At 43.1% G+C, this 27068-nt stretch overlaps 1 protein-coding gene across 2 annotated transcripts in view; it reads right to left on the bottom strand.

Annotated features, from left to right (window-relative positions):
- The window catches only part of LOC121571236 (sodium/potassium/calcium exchanger 2), a 216926-nt gene extending 197247 nt beyond the window's left edge, over positions 1 to 19679 (bottom strand). For both annotated transcript variants that reach the window (XM_041882578.1, XM_041882579.1), the window contains exons 1-2: positions 19365 to 19679; positions 2985 to 4070 (exon numbers count right to left, since the gene is read on the bottom strand). In XM_041882578.1, the coding sequence (XP_041738512.1) occupies positions 2985 to 3899 (915 nt within the window). In that variant the 5' untranslated portion in view covers positions 3900 to 4070; positions 19365 to 19679. The remainder of the gene's footprint in view (positions 1 to 2984; positions 4071 to 19364) is intronic.
- Between the last annotated feature and the right edge of the window lie 7389 nt (positions 19680 to 27068).

Below are 27068 nucleotides of genomic sequence, written 5' to 3'. Positions count from 1 at the left end.
GTGTCGTGTGACTGATGAAATATCCTTTATGTACTTAAAGTAAATCCTCATTTATTTAAAGCTTTACAGTAAAAGCTTTCTGGGATCATATCTCAAAAACTAATTTCCATCTCGTGTCACAAAGTAACCTAAATCCATCCGGATAATCTCAACAACTGTATCAAATTGCTATGGAATATATTCCCTTTGCCCTCCAGTATCATTGAAGATAGCATTCTATGCTCTGTGAAGTCAATAGATTCCTATAGATATACATGTATCACAAGGAAGATACCAGTCATTATTTGTGAATAAACAACAAATATTTTACACCATAATTTAACCCGAGGGAGTATTTCAAGATTATTAGAATTTCTTAATGAAAGAGTCTGAAAGACAGATGGAGTAAGAAACTGCTACTCCTATTACAATGGGGCTTGTAATCATCATACGGAAGGTATTTATAAAAGTCTACTAATAATTTCTAATAATCATACTTTGAGGACTGAGATCTAACATCTTTTGGATATCTGCATTTTTATATTTATTTAAACCCATTTCAAAACAGACCTTCCTTTGACATTGTCAAATGAAATATGGTTTGTAGAGATTCCGTATATTTCCAGGTATTGTTTGTCAAACTGGGACACAATTTGTCCAGCTTAACCTAGAATGACACTGGCATTTTTATTAATCCCACAGAGGAATACTGTGTGGCAGCTTGGGTGGTGCAGGCCAATGCCATCTCAACAGAAGAACACTTTTGAAGTCTGAAAATATCTGAGAATCTTTGATTTGTAGTGTAATGTCACTAGAGGAATGTGAAGAAAAAAACTGCTTTATTTTGTTTTATAAAAATAGAAAATATGCAATATTTTTTTCTGAAGAATAAATGGTGACTGTGTTGGGTAATTTGTGTGAAAATAAATTCATGAAATGTTGTGTTTTCATCAGACATTGTACAAAGAAAACAGTCTCCATGTTCCATTTCCCTTTTTTTATTACTAGGTTTTATTTTTGACGCTGGTACCTACATTTTCCATGTAATTACTACAGTGTGCATTTCTAGGATATACAATGCCTTCAGAAAGTATTAATATCCCTTCACTTTTTACACAAACTCCCCAGTCCTTGCCGATGACAAGCATACATACCCATAACATGATGCAGCCACCACCATGCTTGAAAATATGAAGAGTGGTATAGAACTATTGTGTTGGATTTGCCCCAAACATAACACTTTGTATTTAGAACATAAAGTTAATTTCTTTGCCATTTAAAAAAAGTTTTACTTTAGTGCCATATTGTAAACAGGAAGCATGTTTTGGAATATTTGAATTCTGTACAGGCTTCCTTCTTTTCACTCTGTCATTTAGGTCAGTATTGTGGAGTAACTACAATGTTGTTGATCCATCCTCAGTTTTACTCCTATCACTGCCATTCAACTCTGTAACTGTTTTAAAGTCACCATTGGCCTCATGGTGAAATCCTTAAGCGGTTTCCTTCCTCTCCGGCAACTGAGTTAGGAAGGACACCTGTATCTTTGTAGTGACTGGGTGTATTGATACACCATTCAAAGTGTAATTAATAGCTTCACCATGCTCAAAGGGATATTCAATGCCTGCCTCTTTTTTCTTTTTACCCATCTACCAATAGGTGCCCATCTTTACAAGGCATTGGAAAACCTCTCTGGTCCTTGTGGTTGAATCTGTGTTTGAAATTCACTGCTTGACTGAGGGACCTTACAGATAATTGTATGTGTGGGTTACAGAGATAAGGTAGTCGTTCAAAAATCATGTTAAGCACCATTATTGCACAAAGAGTGAATCCATTTAACTTATTATGTGACTTCTTATGCAAATTTTTACTCCTGAACTTACACTATACATACAAAAGTATGTGGACACCCCTTCAAATTTGTGGATTTGGCTATTTCTGCCACACCGTTGCTGACAGGTGTATACAATCGAGTACACAGCCATGCAATCTCCATAGACAAATATTGGCAGTAGAGTGGCCCGTACTGAAGAGCTCAGTGACTTTCAACGTGGCACCGTCATAGGATGTCACCTTTCCAACAAGTCAGTTCTTCACATTTCTGCCCTGCTTTAGCTGCCCTGGTCAACTGTAAGTGATGTTATTGTGAATTGGAAATGTCTAGGAGCAACAACGGCTCAGCCGCGAAGTGGTAGGCCACACAAGCTCACAGAACGGGACCGCCGAGTGCTGAAGCGCGTAGGGCGTAACAATCATCTGTCCTCGGTTGCAACACTCACTACCGAGTTCCAAACTTCCTCTGGAAGCAACATCAGCACAAGAACTGTTCGTCGGGAGTTTCATGAAATGGGTTTCCATGGCCGAGCAGCCGCACACAAGCCTAATATCACCATGCGCAATGTCAAGCTTCGGCTGGAGTGTGTTGGAGTATTGTTGTAATTTCAAACCTTGCATTTTGTGGTTTGAGGATTTGTTTTTACTTGCACCATTGCATGTCCAGCAAATCACCTGTAGAGGAAGTTCTGGGAGCTCTGACTGCATTTTCACAATAATTTATTGGTTGTACTCATGAAGTGTATCATAACTCAAAAACTAGTTACAATTCCACTCTGGAAATTGTGTATGCAATCGAGTACAGCATGTAAAGCAATATAACTGAGTACAATTTAAAGAGGTATTATGAAATATACATTTTGGATTGACCCATCGCTTCGTAGGCTGTGTGTGTGAGCATGTGCGTGTGTGTAGAGGGTTGGTGGCTGGGGATGGAGGGGGGCTTATCCCATAAAAGGTCAAGTCTATCCGTTACCTGGTAACGTCACAGAGCCAACTTTTTATTGTTACGTTTGTGTATTGTTGTATTGTACAATACTTGTGATCTGAGATTCTAACCGCTAGATTCAAATGGTGAAATTCATTTGAAAGATAGAGAGGCAGAGGAAATGGTGATGAAGCTCTGACAGGAAAGAGAGATAAAGAAAAATAGGGAAATAGATGAACAGACTCACCTTGGGCTGCACTTCCACCTCCACCACTTGATTCTTGTTCATGCAGCCTTTCACGAAGCCCTCCACGTTGCTGTTGAACTTCATAAAGATCACATAGGTGGCATAGGCTGAGAGTAGCACAATACTTTCCCAGTAGGAGATGTAGTTATCCAGGAAGAAACAGATGAGCATGATCAGGTCCATGATGTAGAAGGAAACGTCACGGAAGAGGGGCCACCAGGTCAGATTGAGGATCTCCCTGGAGAAGATGGCGCACATTCCAATGACAAAGAGAATGTTGAACACAGCTGAGCCCACAATAGTCCCGATGCCCACATTGCTGTGGGAGATGAATATACCGATGACTGAAGTGAAGAGCTCCGGCGCCGACCCACCTGCCGCCATGAAGGTGGCCCCCGCCACATCATCAGAGATGGCCAGCTTCTCTGTGATGACTGTCAGAGCGGGCACGAAAAACTCATCACACACAATGGCTAAAGAGATGAACATGTACAGCATCCCAAACATGTGGAGCACCACAGCGCCCTGGCGCCTCTCCTCCAGGGTGAACAGGTCCGTGGGGTAGTCCCCCTGGCTCTCGTTGCCGTCTGCCGAAGACCTCATGGCCACGGGAATGTCGGCTGAGACATTGGGGTCCCTTTGGTGCTGGGTGGAAAGTAGAGTCCTGTGTGGAGTCGGGCCAGACTGAAGGATGGCCTCCTGAGGCATGAGCGGCTCTGAGTAGGTCCCTGAGCTCAAGGTCAAGGCACTGAAGGAAAAGGAGATAGCGCTTATGGCTACCAGGCTGAATACAAAACCCAGGATTCGTATGGGCCTCATCTTTCTGCACAGGTTCTGGTGGCGGTGCCTATTACATGTTGCACCCAGAAAGGGCCTTTGCACCACCATATCCAAGCAGGTCTGGTCCAAACTCATCACTGTGGTGTGTGTGTGTGCGTGTGTCTTCACTCTCAATGGTTGGGTAGAAAGAGGGTGGACTGTTTTTCAACAGACACAATGCATGGTCCTGCCTTAGGCTTCAAACAACATGAGAGGATTCCAGAAGTCCAGGGTCTGGCTTGCCAAACGATGTCTTCATATTAGCCTCTAAAAACAAGATTTCGATAGAAATGAAAGAGAAAAAGAAAAGGAGGAAGGGTCAACATGTAGAACTCACACACACCAATAAAACTATTAGCTGTCACATGCCTACCTCAATTCTGTAGTGAATTTAACACCACAATGTCAATGTAGTCCTGACCAGGGGTTATCCCATGTTTTTATTTGTTATTTGTTTCATTGTGGTATTTAGGCCTATGCTATGATACATGTATACTGGCGATACATGGGTTCAGAGGCAGGGGAATTGAGGGAATAGCTATATCCTGCTTTATATTTTCAGAAATAAGCATATAACATTGAAAAAAATATACAAATGTTTGAATTCATAATATACTAATTGCTTGTCACATGCATTGTAAACTACACCCAGATATAGGCTAATAATAACATGGAATTTAATAGGGACATGAATCTATGTAGCTACCATACTCTGTAATTATTTACAATGAGGCCTACTTGGACAGAGAGGATCCAATATATAATATTCATTTAAAAAAGGAACCCTACTAATGGCATGGTATCCAGGTGAAATGTATGCAAATAGCGGAATTCTACAAAATTATAGGCCTACTCGCAATGTGATGCACCAAATGCCCTTGAAATAAATCGAAATTCAGTGATACCTTTATAAAGGTTATCGTTACAGACTAGCCTACTATACGATTAAATTGCGGCGTTGAAAGCAGATCATCTGTGTTATGTATTAAGGTTGTACCATTTGCACCTCCATACTTACCGTAGTTGTGATGTAGAGCATTATGTGTAATATGTGTGTTAATATAATAATAATAACAATATGCCATTTAGCAGACGCTTGCAGATGCGTGCATACATTTTTGTGTATGGGTGGTCCCGGGGATCGAACCCACTACCTTGGCGTTACAAGCGCCATGCTCTACCAGCTGAGCTACAGAGGATGATGATCACATTCTGGATAAATGGTTGAACTGAATTTCTGTCTCCTGTCTCATCATTACTGAATTGTTATATAGATGTGGTTATTAACCCCACGAGACATAACAAAAAAATAGCGACGAGGAAGTCTGAAACTACGGGAACTATTCAATGCGGAAGCAGTTGGTTTTTACAAGTTTAAAACTGTTATTTTCCGTGGTACAGTCTAAGCAAATGTTAGCACAGTCTATTGCTAGCAGAGGCAAGTGCTTTGCTGAGCTAGCTAAGAGAGAGTTAGCATCATCATGGATGGCAGAAAAGGATTTGAGACGGACGTCGGAGCGGGAAAACAGCGTAATTGAAAAGGGTGGAATATAGAGTGAGTCAAGGAAAGGACATTTATTCAACTGCTCAATGAGAGAACTTGAGGAAGAAACGTCAGTGAGTGAAGCGAATGAAGATCATGTGACTGAGGAAAATATAGCCTTGGTTGAGGACAATATTGAAGTGAATGACAATCAGGATCCTATTGAGAAACGAAAAATGTCTGGAACTGTTGGGAACAGTTTAATGAAAGTATTGAACAGCGGAGCTCATATACTGTACATGCAGAACGGTTAGAATATTTTGTTTTTGCAAATGACATTAGCTAGGTTTCGATCGAATTGGTGACTGATTTTCATGTGAAAATTTAATTAAAAAAAACGCATAAAGAAAATATGCACATTTTCCCACCAGTGGTGTGTTTCCACCAAACAGACTTGTTGTGGATAAAAATCACTGTGTGATGACATAGTGCACACAAAATGTATTTATTCGCTTAAGTTTTCATGTACCAAATAAAAATAAAAAGTTAATGTTTCCATCGCATTTTCAACTCTACCGATAGTTTTGTCACAAAAACTGTTGCATTAAATAGCAAGTGTGCCTACTATGGTCTTGGCACGTGCGCTCTAGCCAACAGCTCGCAGATACAGTGCGGGCAGGTTGTGCGTGTAAGTTGTGCGAGTCTACATGATGAGAATATTATGGATAGCCTAAGAGCAATAATATTTTTATTTATGAAACGGCAGTCAAGCATCGATCATCATGTCACTAAAATAAGACCTTAGATATTTATTGGAAAGGAGCATCAAGATCACTGTCCACTTTCACCACCCTGTGAAGTTCATCATAACTTATTTCATCAGTAGCCTAATAAACTGCATGGTTTCCTGAGTCGTAGTGGGAGGACCACACACCGTATCATCGCATGACTCCAAGTTTACTTCGATATGATGGTTATTATATCAATATTTGCACATAAAGGTGTTTCCATAGCCATTTCTCGCATAATGTATTTTACCGACACAAAAAGATTCCACCATGTCGAAAGAACAAATTATCTTTACTATGCAGCCTGCTATAGCTAGACAGGCTGGGTAATAAGACGTTTGGGGATATTGTGGAAATATTTAAAGGACACTTTTCACCAAAACCACTAGTTATTGCTGAAAGGTTAAGGTTCCACAGAAGAAATCAGGGAGAGGGAGAATCAGTGACAATGTTTACAGACAGACTAGTATGTGGGATACAGAGTGAAGCTAGAGAAACAAGACTATTGACTGAAATTAATCTAACCTTGCCAAAGGTTATTACGATTCACATAATTAAGTAAAACGTTTGCTTTGTGTATATCTTGTTTTGTCTCTATTGCCATTGTCCTGGCTGGAAGAAGGTTCAGTGAATGGGTAAGTCAATAGGGCTAATTGGCTAGCTAACTAGCCATGAAGAATTGACATCTACCTTGCATAACATTAGTTTTAGATCATTTTTGCCTGTTTAACTAGCTAGCTCACATATATCTAGCTGATAATAAGGTAAAATGTTTGCTTTGTGTATACAGTTAAATAGAAAAGGTAAAAATATATATATACACTACCGGTCCAAAGTTTTAGAACACCTGCTCCTTCAAGGGTTTTTCTTAATTTCTACCATTTTCTACATTGTAGAATAATAGTGAAGATATCACAACTATGAAATAACACATATGGAATCATGTAGTAACAAAAAAGTGTTAAACAAATCAAAATATATTTTACATTTGAGATTCTTCAAATAGCCACCCTTTGCCTTGATGACAGCTTTGCACACTCTTGTTATTCTCTCAACCAGCTTCATGAGGTAGTCACCTGGAATGCATTTCAATTAACAGGTGTGCCTTCTTAAAAGTTAATTTGTGGAATTTCTTTCGTTCTTAATGCGTTTGAGCCAATCAGTTGTGTTGTGACAAGGTAGTGGGGTATACAGAAGATATATATATTTGGTAAAAGACCGAGTCCATATTATGGCAAGAACAGCTCAAATAAGCAAAGAAAAATGACAGTTCATCATTACTTTAAGACATGAAGGACAGTCAATATGGAACATTTCAAGTTTCTTCAAGTGCAGTTGCAAAAACGATCAAGCACTATGATGAAACTGGCTCTCATGAGGACCGCCACAGGAAAGGAAGTCCCAGAGTTAACTCTGCTGCAAAGGATAAGTTAATTAGAGTTACCAGCCTCAGAAATTGCAGCCCAAATAAATGCTTCACAGAGTTCAAGTAACAGACTCACCTCAAAATCAACTATTCAGAGGAGACTGTGTGAATCAGGCCTTCATGGTCGAATTGCTGAAAAAAACCCACTACTTAAGGACACCAATAAGAAGAAGAGACTTGCTTGGGCCAAGAAACACGAGCAATGGACATTAGACCAGTGGAAATCTGTCCTTTGGTCTGGAGTCCAAATTGGAGATTTTTTGTGCCTTGCAAAAGTATTTTGTTGCATTACAACCTGTAATTTAAATAGATTTTTATTTGGATTTCATGTAATGGACATACACAAAATAGTCGAAATTGGAGAAGTGAAAAGAATGAAAAAAAAATTGTTTAAAAAAATTCAAAAAAATAAATAACGGAAATGTGGTGCATTCATATGTATTCACCTCCTTTGCTATGAAGCCCCTAATTAAGATCTGGTGCAGCCAATTACCTTCAGAAGTCACATAATTAGACCCATGGGGCGGCGCACAATTGGCCCAGCGTCGTCCAGGGTAGGGGAGGGAATGGCCGGCAGGGATGTAGCTCAGTTGGTAGAGCATGGCATTAGCAACGCCAGGGTTGTGGGTTCGATTCCCACGGGGGGCCAGTATGAAAAAAATAAAAAATCATGTATGCACTCACTAACTGTAAGTCGCTCTGGATAGGAGCGTCTGCTAAATGACTAAAATGTAAATATACACCTGTTCTGAAAGGCCCCAGAGGATGCAACACCACTAAGCAAGGGGCACCACCAAGGAAGCGGCACCATGAAGACCAAGGAGCTCTCCAAACAGGTCAGGGACAAAGTTGTGGAGAAGTACAGATCAGGGTTGGGTTATAAAAAAATATCTGAAACTTTGAACATCCCACGGAGCACCATTAAATCCATTATTAAAAAATGGAAAGAATATGGCACCACAACCAACCTGCCAAGAGAGGGCCGCCCACCAAAACTCACGGACCAGGCAAGGAGGGCTTTAATCAGAGAGGCAACAAAGAGACCAAAGATAACCCTGAAGGAGCTGCAAAGCTCCACAGCGGAGATTGGAGTATCTGTCCATAGGACCACTTTAAGCCGTACATTCCACAGAGCTGAGCTTTACGGAAAATGGCCAGAAAAAAGCCATTGCTTAAACAAACATCGCCAAAAGGCATGTGGGAGACTCCCCAAACATATGGAAGAAGGTACTCTGGTCAGATGAGACTGGCGCAAACCCACCACCTCTCATCACCCCGAGAACACCATCCCCACAGTGAAGCATGGTGGTGGTAGCATCATGCTGTGAGGATGTTTTTCATCGGCAGGGACTGGGAAACTGGTCAGAATTGAAGGAATGATGGATGGCGCTGAATACAGGGAAATTATTGAGGGAAACCTGTTTCAGTCTTCTAGAAATTTGAGACTGGGATGGAGGTTCACCTTCCAGAAGGACAATGACCCTAAGCATACTGCTAAAGCAACACTCAAGTGATTTAAGGGGAAACATTTAAATGTCTTGGAATGGCCTAGTCAACGCCCAGACCTCAATCCAATTGAGAATCTGTGGTATGACTTAAAGATTGCTGTACACCAGCGGAACCCATCCAACTTGAAGGAGCTGGAGCAGTTTCGCCTTGAAGAATAGGCAAAAATCCCAGTTGCTAGATGTGCCAAGCTTATAGAGACATACGCCAAGAGACTTGCAGCTGTAATTGCTGCAAAAGTTGGCTCTACAAAGTATTGACTTTGGGGTAGTGAATAGTTATGCACACTCAAGTTCTGTTTTTTTGTCTTATTTCTTGTTTGCTTCACAATAAAACAATATTTTGCATATTCAAAGTGGTAGGCATGTTGTGTAAATCAAATGATACAAACCCCCCCAAAAAATCTATTTTAATTCCAGGTTGTAAGGCAACAAAATAGGAAAAATGCCAAGAGGGGTGAATACGTTCGCAAAACGATGTATTTCCCACCGTGAAGCATGGAGGAGGAGGTGTTATAGTGTGGGGGTGCTTTGCTGGTGACACTGTCTGTGATTTATTTAGAATTCCAGGCACACTTAACCAGCATGGCTACCACAGCATCCTGCAGCAATACGCCATCCCATCTGGTTTGGGCTTAGTGGGACTATCATTTGTTTTTCAACAGGACAATGACTCAATACACCTCCAGGCTGTGTAAGGGCTATTTTACCTAGAAGGAGAGTGATGGAGTGCTGCATCAGATGACCTGGCCTCCACAATCCCCCGACCTCAACCAAATTGAGATGGTTTGGGATGAGTCGGACCACAGAGTGAAGGAAAAGCAGCCAACAAGTGCTCAACATATGTGGGAACTCCTTCAAGACAGTTGGAAAAGCATTCCAGGTGAAGCTGGTTGAGAGAATGCGAACAGTGTGCAAAGCAGTAGAATAATCTCAAATATATATATTTGTTTAACACTTTTTTGGTTACTACATGATTCCATATGTGTTATTTTATAGTTTTGATGTCCTCACTATTATTCTACAATGTAGAAAATAATCAAAATAAAGAAAAACCCTTGAATGAATAGGTGTCCAAACTTTTGACTAGTACTGTATATATATATATCTTGTTCGTCTCTATTGTGGCATTGTCCTGGCTGGAAGAAGGTTCAGTGAATGGGGAGATGCAACGTGAGGTAATACAGTAGGGGGAGTGCGAGTGCTTCTCAAATGAAATGTTTTATGCGTTCTCCACACTCTCATCCTCACAAGAACGTACTCAAGAGAACGTCCTCGGAGAATACACTTTGAGCATGAGAGTGTGGCGCACGGTAGTATGCATATTGAGAAACAGCCAAAGTTAACCCTGTGTTGTCCGCTGAGCAGCATCCGCTACCACACATCGACAACCTTTTCACAGGCTTAGCTGGGGGTCAAAAGTTTAGCAAAAATCGACCTCTGGAAATGCAGATGTATGTGGATGAAAAGTAAAAAGAGCTGCTGACCGTCTTGACACACAATGGGCTCTGCAGGTTCTGTCGTCTACCGTTTGGTAGTGCACCAGCGCTGTTCCAGAGGGCGATGAGTCAGATCTTGAGTGGATTACCAGGAGTGCAATGCTACCTGGATGACATCCTCGTTACCAGAAAAGATAAAGAGGACCATCTGCAGAACTTGGATGCAACCTTACAGAGATTGAAGGACTACGGACTGCGAGTTCGTAAGGATAAATGTGCATTCTTCCAATCATTAGTTGAATATAGGGGTGTGAACATTTAAACGTTAAAACGTTTAAATGAGAATGGGATCCTTAACGTTAACAAAAATCTCTAACCAAAAAAGTTTATTTAAATCACAGTGCATTTATCACAAAACATATTATTTTCTATGTTATAGCCTGACTATACTATAGGCTATAAAGGCCTGGGGAAAGTTGTGTAATTTAAATAATACCAGAGAGGCGAACTTTAGGAACAGGCTACTTTGGTGTATTTGCGAGGCATGCAAGACGAGACATTGCGAGGTTCAGATTACCAAGACATATGCGCACCACGGTTCTTTCTGCCTACCACATCCTCCTTCTCCCTCGCGCTGGCTCGCCTGGGGCGTATTCATTACACCAATTCTGTTGCAAAAAGTTTAGGAACAGAAGCAAACAGAACGAAACTGTGAGGGATCTACCTGAATTTGTCCAATAGAAATTCTTGTTTTGGTTGCAAACTGTTTGGACTAATGATTACACCCCTGCTCTTTCTCTTTGCTAATGATGCGAGTGTGTGTTCATTCTTCGGTCTGTTGCGTGTAGAATATCCTAGCCTATTTATTGATGATAGGCCCTGCTTTACTGAAGTTGCGAGACATTGCAAGCCAAGAAATTGTAAGATACAGCATTCCATTGCGATAGATAGATAGATAGATAGGCCGAGTGCACGGTTCTGGTGGCCGACCTGGCTATACTGTGCCCCTCCCCTCTATCTCCGTCCCTCGCTAGCTCACTATGAAAGATGCAAGTGTTTGTGTTCTTGGAAGTACAGAAACTAATCATTCTCCTGCGTTCCAAAATTACTTAATCTTAAGAGTCGATTCCAAGCGGAATTGAATCTTGACACTCAGAAATGGGAGTCGACACCGGGAGTCAACGTGCAAGGATTCTAGGAATAAATTATTTTGGAATCGACTCTCCACCTGTCACGCCCTGACTCATGGGACTCTTGTATGTTGAGTCAGGGTGTGGATATTCTATGTTAGTTTTCTATGTTTACGTTCTAGGTGGTGTATGTCTATGTTTGGCCGGGTGTGATTCCCAATCAGAGACAGCTGTCGCTCGTTGTCTCTGATTGGGGATCAAACTTAGGCAGCCTGTTTGCTATCATTAGTTGTGGGATCTTGTTCCGTGTTTAGAGGCTTGTATTGTGTTTAGCCTTAGGACTTCACGTTTCATTTGGTTTGTTGTTTTGTTCGTGTGTTTATCGGTGAAATAAACATGTATGCCTTTCACGCTGCGCCTTGGTCTGACCCGTCCTTCAACGAACGTGACAGAAGATCCCACCAAACACGGACCAAGCAGCGTGCCCAGGAGCAAACACCCTGGACACATGTGGGGAAGATTTGGTCTTGGGAGGAGATATTTGCGGGGAAAGGACCCTGGGCGAAGGTGGAAGCTCAGGTAGGAGAGGAGCAACGGCAACACAGAAGGCGCCGGCCGAGGAGGAAGCCCGAGAGGCACACCCAAGAAAATTTAGGGGGGGGGGGGGCTAAAGGGGTGGTCGGGGAGCGAGAGAGAAGAGCCCCGACAACTGCACCCGGTGGGTTTCCAGGTTGAGTCCCTACGACCATGGGAACAAGAGTGGGAACAGTTTTATACTGAGGAGTCGGAGGATGACGACGACGGTGAGTTTCTGTTCCCTAACTCGTGGGGGCTCCCGGAGGAGTCCTCACTGGAGGAGGAGTGCCGAGAGAGAGAGAAGGATCGGATCTGCAGGGTAAGAGAGGAGGCCACCACATTACGGGGGCTGATTGCGAGAGTAGAGCGGGAGAGCTCCATTCAAGAGGAGGCACTGCAGGAGGCTTGTAGGGAGACGGAGGAAGTAGATGCACGGAGAGAGGAGCTGGTTAGGCAACATAAGGAGCGTGGGTTAATTGAGGAACCCATGTATGCGGAGATACGAACTGTATCGCCAGTGCGCATGCACAGCCCAGTGTGTTCTGTGCCAGCGCCCCGCACGTGTCGTGCGAAAGTGGGCAGCCAGCCAGGACGGGTTGTGCCGGCTCAACGCTCCTGGTCTCCAGTGCGCCTCCAAGGTCCAGTATATCCTACTCCGGTTCTACGCACTGTGTCACCAGTGCACCTCACCAGTCCTGTAAGGCCCGTACCTGCTCCTCGCACCAAGCCAATGGTGTGTGTCCCCAGTCCGGCCTGGCCCGTTCCTGCTCCTCGCACCAGACCAGTGGTGCGTGCTCCCAGTCCGGCCCGGCCCGTTCCTGCTCCTCGCACCAAGCCAGTGGTGCGTGTCGCCAGCCCAGTACGACCCGTACCTACTCCCCGCACCAAGCCATGGTGCGTGTCGCCAGCCCGGTACGACCCGTACCTGCTCCGCACCAAGCCAGTGGTGTGTGTCCCCAGTCCGGTACAGCCCGTTCCTGCTCCTCGCACCAGATCAGTGGTGTGTCCCTAGTCCGGCCCGGCCCGTTCCTGCTCCTCGCACCAGACCAGTGGTGCGTGTTCCTAGTCCAGCCCGGCCCGTTCCTGTTCCTCGCACCAAGCCAGTGGTGCGTGTCGCCAGCCCGGTACGACCCATACCTGCTCCCCGAACCAAGCCAGTGGTGTGTGTCCCCAGTCCGGCCCGGCCCGTTCCTGTTCCTCGTACCAGACAAGTGGTGCATGTTCCCAGTCCGGCCCGGCCCATTCCTGTTCCTCGCACCAGGCCAGTGGTGCGTGTTCCCAGTCCGGTACGGCCCGTGCCTGCTCCCCGCACCAAGCCAGTGGTGCGTGTCGCCAGCCCGGTACGACCCGTACCTGATCCCCGCACCAAGCCAGTGGTGTGTGACCCCAGTTCGGCCCGGCCCGTTCCTGTTCCTCGCACCAAGCCAGTGGTGCGTGTTCCTGGTCCGGCTCCGGTCAGCTGCTCCACTCCGGAGCCAGAGCAGTCCGCTTCACCGGTGCCCAGTGCAGCTCCGGTCAGCGGCTCCACTCCGGAGCCAGAGCAGTCCGCTCCATCGGTGCCTAGTCCAGCGCCGGTCAGCGGCTCCACTCCAGAGCCAGAGCAGTCCGCTCCACCGGTGCCTAGTCCAGCTCCGGTCAGCGGATCCACTCCGGAGCCAGAGCAGTCCGCTCCACCGGGGTCCTGTCCAGCTCCGGTCAGCTGCTCCACTCCGGAGCTAGAGCAGTCCGCTCCATCGGTGCCCAGTCCAGCTCCGGTCAGCGGCTCCACTCCGGAGCCAGAGCAGTCCGCTCCACCGGTGCTCGGTCCAGCTCCAGTCAGCGGCTCCAGTCCAGACCCAGATGTCAGCCCCTCTCCAGGTTCGGGGTCTCCCACACCAGGGTCCAGACAGGGCTTGGTGCATCGTGGGAGGAAGGAGATGGGAAGCAGCGCGCCGAGGTCCAGACCAGACCAGGGGCGTAACGGGGAGGCTGAGAGAATGTGGTCGTCACGCCCGAAGCCGGATCCGCCCGAAGCCGCCTCCGAGGCGGAATGCCCACCCAGACCCTTCCCTGTCATGTCAGGTTGGTGCGGTCGGAGTCCTCACCTTTGGGGGGTGCTGTCACGCCCTGACTCATGGGACTCTTGTATGTTGAGTCAGGGTGTGGATATTCTATGTTAGTTGTCTATGTTTACGTTTCGTTTGGTTTGTTGTTTTGTTTGTGTGTTTATCTGTGAAATAAACATGTATGCCTTTCCTGTATGGCAATACGTTGATAAGTTAAATGATAAGGAACTGAAAACTTTGCCAGGTGGAATTGAGGTACAGTAATGGTAGTACATGTGCAACGCTTAACCATCTGAAAGGGACCCAAACCCTGCGTGAAACCCAAACCATTGCTGGCAGCATCACAGCTGTATAGTGAATTCTCATAGAATTGTATGAATTTTGCTTATCGTTAACGGAAAACCCAAGGCTCAAGGCTCCGTCCAAGGTCAAGGCTAACTTGGACGCCCCAGCTCCTCAGAACATCAGTCAACTGTGTTCTTTCCTGGGGTTACTGAATTACTACGTACACTTTATACGTAGTATGCATCAGTTGTTTGTCGGGACAAAACATGGAAATGGACAGAACAATGCAAGGAAGCATTCGTGAAAACCAAGCAAACACTCCTGAAATATGAGGCACTTAAACACTTTGACCCGTCATTGCCCATACAACTAGCTTGTGATCCTAGCCCTATGGTGTGGGAGCAGTCATTACCATATCATGCCTTCATGTGAAGAGAAGCCGATCGCTTTCGCATCGAGGATATTGAACAAAGCAGACATAACTATGCACAGATAGAACGGGAAATCCTATGCATCATTTTTGGAGTGCGTAAGTTTCACCAGTATCTGTACGGGAGGAAGTTCACCCTTCTTACAGATCATTGTCCGCTGACAAGCATCTTTGTACCGCATACTGGGATTCCATCACATGCTGTAAGCAGAATGCAAAGGTAGGCTTTGTTGTTGTCAGCACACACCTACGACATCAAGTACCGCAAATCAGAACTGCATTGCAACAGTCACGCCAAATAGACATCATCTACTTTAGACAAGTTGGAAATGCACCAGTCACTTCAACACAAGTGCGGAGAAACACCAGAAATGACTGTAGGGGATGCTACGGAACTGAAACTTTACCTTTCCAGGAGAACTGAGCTGTCAGTACAGTCCAGTTGTCTGCTGTGGGGGAGGAGAGTTATCATTCCGCCTTCACTGAGGAAACCCCTGTTGCAACAGCTACAGTCAAGTCATTGTGGAATGGTTTGCATGATGGAAATCACACAAAGCTACTTCTGGTGGCCAGGAGCGGACTTGGTGATTTGGAGGTCCCAGGCAGAGGCCAGTCTTTTTGGCCAGACAGCATCAGATACATGGGCTACACATGCATGTCCTCTGCCTCTGTCTTGATGACGATGACACTATTATCAGCAGCACCTGTATTTTTCCTAAAGAAATGCATTAATTTAGGTAATTTGTCTGTTAAAATTAAATCTTAAAAGCACCTCATTGCTGCGTCTTAATTTCAAAGAAAGTCACGTTTGCAATCATATTGCGTGAAACAATGCATGGGAACTCTGTCAGGGTGGAATAGTTCATTATTATGAACCAGTCCTTTGATGATTAATGACACTTGTTTCTACTATTATCAGGGTTGGGGAGTAACAGATTTCATGTAAAGGGCCTCATTGAGGATTACATGTAATCCGGATTGCAAAAAACTGTAAAGGTAACCCGTTACATCACCAGCAAAAATATTGTAATCAGATTACAGAAACTTTAGAAAAACGAAATGATTACTTGTAGGATTACTAAAAAAATCTGAAACGATGTTGGCGCAAAATTTTATGGAGACCTTTCTGTTTTCTCAAAGACATTCAAATTAGCATTGAAAAAAGCCACAAGCTTAAAGGGCCACTTAGGGATTTTAGCAATGAGGACCTTTATCTACTTCAGAGACCACTATGATGACACACAAAATGCGTTTGATGGATCGGAAGAAAAGTGCAGGAATGGGCTTTTGTAGGCTACAGTCCAAGCTACAGTGCCTTCAGAAAGTGTTCATACCCCCTCCACATTTTGTTGTGTTACAGCCTGAATTCAAAATGGATTAAATGTATGTTTTTTCTCAACCATCTACACATAATACCCTAGATTGACAAATTGAAAACATGTTTTTTTTTATATTTTTGCAAATTTCTTGTACATTAATTACAGATATATCTCATTTACATAAGTATTCACACTCCTTAGTCAATACTTTGTAGAAGCAACTTTCGCAGCGTTTACAGCTGTGAGTCTTTCTGGGTAAGTCTCTAAGAGCTTTCCACACCTGGATTGTGCAACATTAGCCCATTATTATTTTCAAAATTCTTCAAGCTCTGTCAAATTGGTTGTTGATCATTGCTAGACTACCATTTTCAGGTCTTGCCATAGATTTGCAAGTAGATTTAAAACAAAACTGTAACTCGGCCCCTCAGGACCAATCATGGTCTTCATGGTAAGCAACTCCAGTGTGTTTTTGGTTATTGTCTTGCTGAAAGGTGAATTCATCTCCCAGTGTCTAGTGGAAAGCAGGCTACACCAGGTTTTTCTCTAGGATTTTGCCTGTGCTTAGCACCATTCCATTTCTTTTTTATCCTGAAAAACTCCCCAGTCCTTAACGATTACAAGCATACCCATAACATGATGCAGCCACCACTAAGCTTTTTCTTTCTTTTCTTTTACCCATCTACCAATAGGTGCCCTTCTTTGCGAGGCATTGGAAAACCTTCCTGGTCTTTGTGGTTGAATCTGTGTTTGAAATGTGCTGCTCAACTGAGAGACCTTACATATAATTGTATGTGTGGGGTACAGAGATGAGGTAGTCATTCAAAAATCATGTTAAACACTATTATTGCACACAGAGTGAGTCCATTAAACTTATGTGACTTGTTAAGCAAATGTGTACTTATTTAGGCTTGCCATAACAAAGGGGTTGAATACTTATTGACTCAAGATATTTCAGCTTTTAATTTTTAATTAATTTTCACACATTTCGTAAAACATAATTCCACTTTGACATTATGGGGTATTGTGTGTAGGCCAGTGACAAAACAACTCAATTTAATCTGTTTTATTTAGGCTGTAACACAACAAAATGTGGAAAAAGTCAAGGGGTGTGAATACTTTCTGAAGGTCTTCCAATGGTGCGACTGCTGTCAGCATCCAAAGATTATCCAACTTGAATAAATGCTTGGAGGTAAGGACGACAGCAGTGGTGTAGCCTACGGGCGATACGGGTATCACTTATTATTGATATCTAGGCTACATAGCGCATTCATGTGAATCACACTGCTGCTCTCTCATTTAGCTATTTGCGCCTTACGGATTGTGGATGTCTGTTCATTTTTTAACCCAATAATGGTTGAATTGAAGAAGTTTAAACTGCTTGTCAATCATTGTTTTTGCGACCATTTACAATTTAGTCATTTAGCAGACGCTCTTATCCAGAGCGACTTACAGTTAGTGAATACATACTTTTTTTATACTGGCCCCCTGTGGGAATCGAACCCACAACCCTGGCATTGCAAACGCCATGCTCTATCAACTGAGCTACATCCCTGCCGGCCATTCCCTCCCCTACCCTGGACGACGCTGGGCCAATTGTGCGCCGCCCATGAGTCTCCCGGTCGCGGCCGGCTGCGACAGAGCCTGGATTCGAACCAGGATCTCTAGTGGCACAGTTAGCACTGCGATGAAGTGCCTTAGACCACTGCGCCACTCAGGAGTAGGCGACCAGGGATGTATTCATTACGGAAAACTTTTACTGTTTACGAACCAAACAGAAGCTAACAGAGCAAAAGGAGAGTTTCTATTAGACAAATTCAGGTAGATCCCTCCCCGAGTCGTTCCATTTTGTTCCGTTTAAGAAATGTTTTGCAACAGAATCGGCATAATGAATATGCCCCCAGTGGACAGCCAGTGAAAAATGAGCTCTTGCAACAGCTGCATAGTGCGGATCCCAGCCTATGGTATAAAAGTCTGAGTTCCTCCCATGCTATTGTGCTCCATACTGTCAAAAATGAGTTTAATTTAAGAAGACCACGAGTTGGGCTATTATTGTTTAATCTAATTTGTGCTTATTCAAAAAAAATATCCATAGACCTAATGGACATGCTCAAACTCGCACTTCAACTCGCACTTTGATAGACTTAAACAGCTGCAAATTATCGAGATATCAAAGTGTCACCAACAAAAATTTTAACAATAGGCCTATAGCAAATGCAGCATATGGAATATATTTTTCACATGCAATTAGCACTTTTTGGTAGTGCTCAAAGCATGCCATTCCGAGAGCAGCATTTTATTCCCCACTCGAAGCAATGAGTGACAACAAAATCATAAAAAACAAGTTGGCTAATCAATATTATGACACCCTGACTCAGCAGTCACATTCTCAGGACACTTACTCAGCTGCACCCACAAAAGTACATGACGAGACTGTGACACAGGCTACTCACATGCCTTCACCTGTGTCAACGCTACAGTCCAAATACATTTTTGACAGTCAGGTTGACCACTGTTACCCTATGAGAGATAGAAGGGCACCTAGAGGGCTTGGATTTGTAGAACAGACTCTCCCGACAGGAGGGGAGGAGTTGTTTGTTATGTATTAGGGTTGCATCTCCATACTTACCATAGTTGTGCTGCAAAGCATCATGGCTAATATGTGTGTTGAGATGATCATGTTCTACATAAATTATTGGCAGAATTTTAAATGTTTTGTTGCTTCGAATTGTTTCGTGACGCATACGTGGTTAACTGACAGACTCTACTTGCGTCACAATCTCAATATTTTTACAGAAAAATAACAAACATTGCTGGAAATGTAAGTTATCAGTCAGTAACGTTAGGATATTGGCGTTTAAATTAAATAGCCTAAAAGCAAACATACTGGCCTTCTTTTGCGTATGCCTATTGCCTGCATCGTGCAATGTAATATCCGCATGTTATCTCATTTCTACGAGGACCAGCAAAAAGCTGTTGCAACGTGCGCCTCTGTCCTTCAACAAAATCGCCCTGCCGGTTAACAATAGCACTCCAAAGCTGTGTAATTATTAGGCTGTTCAGTTAACATCATCTTTGTAAAATGTATGCGTAAACGCTTAACATTGACAAATGTGTGAGTCATTATGAATGTCTTACCTTATATAGAGGTAAATAGAACGGCACGTTAGCGCACCAGGTCGAAATTCAGTATCCTCTCTCGTGTCCTCTTGCTCTCATTGAGCAAATGTGATGTTACTATCCTATCCGACGATTGAGGAGGAGCTCCGACAAACTAGTCGCAAGCTGCGCTCACCTTAGCATCATCCCTCCCATCTCACAGAGAAATCCTTATAGTCGAAAATACCTTGCTAATGTAAGAGAAGAGACTGGAACCCAAGGTAGGATCGGTCTAACCACGTGAATAGGGAGGTTATAGCCAACAATATCAGACGGACAAACCATTTCCCTGGTTGTCTGGTAGGCTACCTACAGTGTAAAGCGTCATATGATACCATATACCACGAAAATACTAGACTTGGATGGAGTTACCGTGGTTACAGCAATGGCAACATTTCAACAACACAGATAGGGCTGACATAGATGGATATGTTTGTGCATGTTTGAAATGACGTTCAATTATGTTACTTAGTGGCCTACATGTGACCCTTCATTTATTGATATTTGAAGGTCACCCTTACGAAAAAAGATAACTGCAGTATGCTGCAAATACTGCGTCCAAAATACCCCAGTCGACTGCAGGTACTGCACTTTTACTGCAGTTTCAAAACTGCAATATTTTTTGTAAGGGCAATGAAGGGGAGTCACCAAATGGAGCTAAACCAGACCCTTATTCACAAAGCAGAGTAAGAGCTATGATCTGTTTTGCCTTTTATCATAATGAATAAGACAGGGGACTTGATCCTAAATCAACACTTTGTGAATATGGGCACATATGATTTTGGATTTGTGAGTCATCAATGAGTTGAAGTGTTTTGAAATTACATAAATTGTATAGCCTACCACATGGGGTATTCTGGATATTATTGATCTGAAACTAGGTTGAAACATCATGGCATTTTGGGACATGAGATCCATAAAGGAATGCACTGCAGTCATGACTTCAAGGTCAAACAGTGTGTGGGATTTGGTGTTGTGGGATTTGTCTGTTGCTCAGCCCTAAGTTGACATTACATTCATCTCTACAAACCTGCTTCCCATGTTTACTTTCAATTCCTCTTACATCAAAACCCCCACCAGGGTTTAGCATTAGCAGACATGCCAAACAAGCCGTGTTGGATAAAGACAGCAATCTCTGCACAGCATAACAAAGTATGTGTGACACTAATGCCCTCGCGATAGATAATATATCACAATTCACTGACCTAATTGATTGCCCTCCCTCCCCACCTGCAGTTAACCCAAAATGGGCATAGAGACAGACAGTAACCTGACTGCATTCCTGCTATCAATATCCACTTACCATTGAAAGACAGATGCGTTCATGGACAATTCACACTGATTGACCCACCCACGTTGTCAGAAGCTCAGAACTACAAAATTGAGATGGACGACTTGCTTTCTCCCCTCAAAGCCTCAAACTCTTGACTACTATTCCAACCAACATATTGTGCACTTCCATAATGGCTTGTTATATATTTTTTTTTAATTCATGCATAGCCTACCAAATACACTAAACTCTTTTCACATTTAACAAAAATGCCTTTCAGAAATAGAACGCAAATTAAAAAGTAAGAAAATTAACAAATAGATAAAACAGCTATGGTATGCATTATAGTTATGGTATGCATTACATTATACGTACCATAAGGCATTGTGACAATACATTATGAACAGGGTACTCGTAGGAGGTGTTACCAAAACTATAACAGTATGACTAACGAGAGTATTGGACTTCATTTGATCAGGTCAAAATGGTGACATGACTGTTCCATGCCCATACTCCTGATACTAGGAGGGATTGTGAGGCATATTCCACTACGGCAAGCACATTTGTATTTTTTGTATTTGTATATGCCAAGGCAGCAGATACTCTTCCTGGGGTCAAGCAACATTAAGGCAGTTATATACAATTTAAAATATTAAATTACATTACATTTCATAACAATATACCCAATACATTTAGTGTGTTCCCTCAGGCCATTACTCCAGTTACACATATTTACTATACAACATCCATGTGTACATGTGTGTAGAGTGCGTGTCTTATCATGTGTATGTGTGTCTGTGCCTCTGTGTGTGTCTATTCACAGTCCCCGCTGTTCTATCAGATTTATTTGTATCTGTTTTTTAAATCTGATTCTACTGCTTGCATCAGTTACCTGATGTGGAATAGAGTTCCATGTAGCCATGGCTCTATGTAGTACTGTGCGCCTCCCATAGTCTGTTCTTGACTTGGGGATTGTGAAGAGACCTTTGGTGGCATGTCTTGTGGGGTATGCATGGGTGTCCGAGCTGTGTGCTAGTAGCTTAAATAGACACCTTGGTGCATTCAGCATTTCAACACTTCTTACAAAAACAAGTGGTGATGAAGTCAATCATATTATTAATGTTAGCTCTCCGTGTACATTTAAGGGCCAGCCGTGCTGCCCTGTTCTGAGACAATTGTAATTTTCCGAGGTCCCTCTTTGTGGCACCTGACAACACGACCAATTTGTAAGTCGCTCTGGATAAGAGCGTCTGCTAAATGACGTAAATGTAAATGACTAAACAGTAGTCCAGGTGCGACAAAACTAGAGCCTGTATGACCTGCCTTGTTGATAGAGTTGTTAAAAAGGCAGAGCAGCACTTTATTATGGACAGACTTCTCCCCATCTTAGCTAGTGTTGTATCAACGTGTTTTGACCATGACATTTTACAATCCACTCCAAGCAGTTTAGTCACCTCAACTTTCTCAATTTCCACATTATTTATTACAAAGTTTAGTTGAGATTTAGGGTTTAGTGAATGATTTGTCCCAAATACAATGCTTTCAGTTTGTGAAATATTTAGGACTAACTTATTCCTTGCCACCCATTCTGAAACTAACTGCAGCTCTTTGTTAAGTGTTGCAGTGATTTCACTTGCTGTAGTAGCTGACGTGTATAGTGTTGAGTCATCCACATAGACACACTGGCTTTACTCAAGGCCAGGGGCATGTCATTAATAAAGATTGAAAAAAGTAAGGGGCCTAGACAGCTGCCCTGGGGAATTCCTGATTCTACCTGGATTATGTTGGAGAGTCTTCCATTAAAGAACACCCTCTGTGTTCTGTTAGACAGGTAACTCTTTATCCACAATATAGCAGGGGTTGTAAAGCCATAACACATAAATTTTTCCAGCAGCAGACTACGATCAATAATGTCAAAATCCGCACTGAAGTCTAACAAAACAGCTCCCACAATCTTTTTATCATCAATTTCTCTCAGCCAATCATCAGTCATTTGTGTAAGTGTCGTGCTTGTTGAATGTCCTTCCCTATAAGCATACTGAAGGTCTGTTGTCAATTTGTTTACAGTAAAATAGCATTGTTTCCAAAAGTATAGTAAGGGTTGGTAACAGGCTGATTGGTCGGCTATTTGAGCCAGTAAAGGGGGCTTTACTATTCTTGGCTAGCGGAATTAGTTTTGCTTCCGTCCAGGCCTGAGGGCACACACTTTCTAGTAGGCTTAGATTGAAGATATGGCTAATAGGAGTGGCAATATTGTCCGCTATTATCCTAAGTAATTTTCCATCCAAGTTGTCAGACACCGGTGGTTTGTCATTGTCGATAGACAACACTTCTTCCTCACTCACTTTACGGAATTCAAAATTACAATGCTTGTCTTTCATAATTTGATCAGTTGTACTTAGATGTGGTGTCAGTGTTTTTTGCTGGCATGTCATGCCTACATTTGCTAATCTTGCCAATGGAAGAAAAAAATTGGACATAAAGGTGCAGTTTTCAAAAAAAGATATAACTTTTCAACATGGTGACCCTACTTTACTCAAAGGGGCAATCTGCAGTTCAAACAACAACAAAGCAGGCACCTTGCCACTGTTTTCATAAACGGCTAAGGAATGGGGCTGGAGTAATGTAAGCACTCTCAAATAGACAGAACTTTGGATGCAAGGACATTAAATCAAAATAGTTTTAACCATAGCCGGGATTCTATCTGTAGGCCAGTGCTCTGGACTGCCGACAATGCGATTTTTAAAGGTCATTTCTGATTGAGCCGACATACTGTATACAGCATTTACCATGAATGTGTAAAGGACATCATGCTGCTTGCTCTGGACAACCGACAATGCGTTTTTTAAGGGGACACACTTCAGGCTGAGTGGGTTTCACAAATCCTCATCTGTGCAAATGCAAAATCCACAATGCGGGAACATTGCCTTTAAAAGCTGCATCGTCTACAACCCGCAATCAGATTTAATCCCATCTCATGATTTGAGGCTATACAATGTTTGTTTATAAGTACATGGTTTACAAACAATTGAGTACAACAAGCTTATTTTGGGGGTTCTGATGTAATACGACAGTTGAACTAAGCTCATGAGGCATTTACAAGTTATATAAGAATCAATGGGTATTGTAGCGATCCTCGCTATATGAGCCACGTTACAATTCCCACCAAGTGTGTTAACCCTACTGGCGTGATGTGTAGGGTGTTGGCCTTTCACGCCAGAGACCCAGGTTCACTTCCCTGCCCTGACGATTGCTACAATGGTGTTAGAAGAGGGATGATGCCTTCAGCACGCATGACCGGACGTTTGAGGGGGTGGCGGTAGGTCAAAGCATGGGGACGTGCCTTCCCGTTTGGAGGGGGAAGTGTAGCGATGCTTGCTATATGAGCCAGGTACAATTCCCACCAAGTGGGCAAACTCTATTGGTGCGATGCGTAGGGTGTTTGCCTTTCACGCCAGCACCAGGGTTCGCTTCCCTGCCCTGCCGTTTGCTATATTATAATTAATTTAGAATCCCAAAAATGTACAGTTGAAGTGGGAAGTTTACATTCACCTTAGCCAAATACATTTAAACTCAGTTTTTCCCAATTCCTGCCATTTAATCCTAGTAAAAATTCCCTGTCTTAGGTCAGTTAGGATCACCACTTTATTTTAAGAATGTGAAATGTCAGAATATAAGTAGAGATAATTATTTATTTCAGCTTTTATTTATTTCATCACATTCCCAGTGGGTCAGAAGTTTATATACTCTCAATTAGTATTTGGTAGCATTGCCTTTAAATTGTTTAACTACGGTCAAACGTTTCGGGTAGCCTTCCACAAGCTTCCCACAATAAGTTGGGTGAATTTTGACCCATTCCTCCTGACAGAGCTGGTGTAACTGAGTCAGGTTTGTAGGCCTCCTTACTCGCACACGCTTTTTCAGTTCTGCCCACAAATGTTCTATAGGATTGAGGTCAGGGCTTTGTGATGGCCACTCCAATACCTTGACTTTGTTGTCCTTAAGCCATTTTGCCACAACTTTGGAAGTATGCTTGGGGTCATTGTCCATTTGGAAGACCCATTTGCGACCAAGCTTTAAGTTCCTGACTGATGTCTTGAGATGTTGCTTCAATATATCCACATAATTTTCCTTCCTCATGACACCATCTATTTTGTGAAGTGCACCAGTCCCTCCTGCAGCAAAGTACCACCACAGCATGATGCTGCCACCCCCGTGCTTCACGGTTGGGATGGTGTTCTTCGGCTTGGACATTTCTCCAAAAAGTATGATCTTTGTCCCCATGTGCAGTTGCAAACCGTAGTCTGGCTTTTTTATTGCGGTTTTGGAGCAGTGGCTTCTTCCTTGCTGAGTGGCCTTTCAGGTTATGTCGATATAGGACTCGTTTTACTGTGGATATAGATAATTTTGTACCTGTTTCCTCCAGCATTTTATAATAATATATAATATAATATGCCATTTAGCAGATGCTTTTATCCAAAGCGACTTACAGTCATGCGTGCATAAATCTTTTTGTGTATGGGTGGTCCCGGGGATCGAACCCACTACCCTGGCGGTAGAGCGCCATGCTCTACCAGCTGAGCTACAGAGGACCACCATCTTCACAAGGTCCTTTGCTGTTGTTCTGGGATTGATTTGCACATTTCGCACCAAAGTACGTTCATCACTAGGAGACAGAACGCGTCTCCTTCCTGAGCGGTTTGACGGCTGCGTGGTCCCATGGTGTTTATACTTGCGTACTATTGTTTGTACAGCTGAACGTGGTACCTTCAGGCATTTGGAAATTGCTCCCAAGGATGAACCAGACTTGTGGAGGTCTAAAAAAAAAATTCTGAGGTCTTGGCTGATTTCTTTTGATTTTCCCATGATGTCAAGCAAAGAGGCACTGAGTTTGAAGGTAGGCCTTGGAATACATCCACAGGTACACCTACAATTGACTCAAATGATGTCAATTAGCCTATCAGAAGCTTCTAAAGCCATGACATAATTTTCTGGAATTTTCCAAGCTGTTTAAAGGCACAGTCAACTTAGTGTATGTAAACTTCTGACCCACTGGAATTGTGATACAGTGAATTATAAGTGAAATAATCTGTCCATAAACAATTGTTGGAAAAATTACTTGTGTCATGCACAAAGTAGATGTCCTAACCGACTTGCCAAAACTACAGTTTGTTAACAAGAAATTTGTGGAGTGGTTGAAAAATGTGTTTTAATGACTCCAACCTAAGTGTATGTAAACTTCTGACTTCAACTGTATGTATCAATCGCAGATTGGCAATATCAATCAATCAATCAATTTTATTTTATATAGCCCTTCTTACATCAGCTAATATCTCGAAGTGCTTTACAGAAACCCAGCCTAAAACCCCAAACAGCTAGTAATGCAGGTGTAGAAGCACGGTGGCTAGGAAAAACTCCCTAGAAAGGCCAAAACCTAGGAAGAAACCTAGAGAGGAACCAGGCTATGAGGGGTGGCCAGTCCTCTTCTGGCTGTGCCGGGTGGAGATTATAACAGAACCATGCCAAGATGTTCAAAAATGTTCATAAGTGACAAGCATGGTCAAATAATAATCAGGAATAAATCTCAGTTGGCTTTTCATAGCCGATCATTAAGAGTTGAAAACAGCAGGTCTGGGACAGGTAGGGGTTCCATAACCGCAGGCAGAACAGTTGAAACTGGAATAGCAGCAAGGCCAGGCGGACTGGGGACAGCAAGGAGTCACCACGGCCGGTAGTCCCGACGTATGGTCCTAGGGCTCAGGTCTCTCAGTTGGCTTTTCATAGCCGATCATTAAGAGTTGAAAACAGCAGGTCTGGGACAGGTAGGGGTTTCGTAACCGCAGGCAGAACAGTTGAAACTGGAATAGCAGCAAGGCCAGGCGGACTGGGGACAGCAAGGTGTCAGCATGCCCGGTAGTCCTGACGTATGGTCCTAGGGCTCAGGTTCTCAGAGAGAAAGAGAGAACGAGAGAATTAGAGAGAGCATACTTAAATTCACACAGGACACTGGATAAGACAGGAGAAGTACTCCAGGTATAACCAACTAACCCCAGCCCCCCGACACATAAACTACTGCAGCATAAATACTGGAGGCTGAGACAGGAGCGGTCCGGAGACACTGTGGCCCCATCCGAAGAAACCCCCGGTTTCAAACAATAACAAAGTAGGTACCCTGCCACTGTTTTGGTAAAAAGATGAGTGATGGGGCTGGACAAATGTAACCACTCATAAACAGAGCTATGGATGCAAGGTGTAATAATATAATAATTATAGTTTTAATCATCTATTGAGGCTATACAGTGTTTGTTCACATTTACATTGTTTACAAACATTGGAGTAAAACAAGCTTATATATTGGGTTCTGATGGGTTACGACAGTTGAACTAAGCTCATGAAGTGTTTCTAAGTTACGT

Source organism: Coregonus clupeaformis, chromosome 8 (genome assembly GCF_020615455.1).
Source record: "Coregonus clupeaformis isolate EN_2021a chromosome 8, ASM2061545v1, whole genome shotgun sequence".
Classification (NCBI taxonomy): domain Eukaryota; kingdom Metazoa; phylum Chordata; class Actinopteri; order Salmoniformes; family Salmonidae; genus Coregonus; species Coregonus clupeaformis.
Note: the sequence above shows the minus strand (reverse complement) of the source record. Positions and strands in the feature narration are given on the sequence as shown.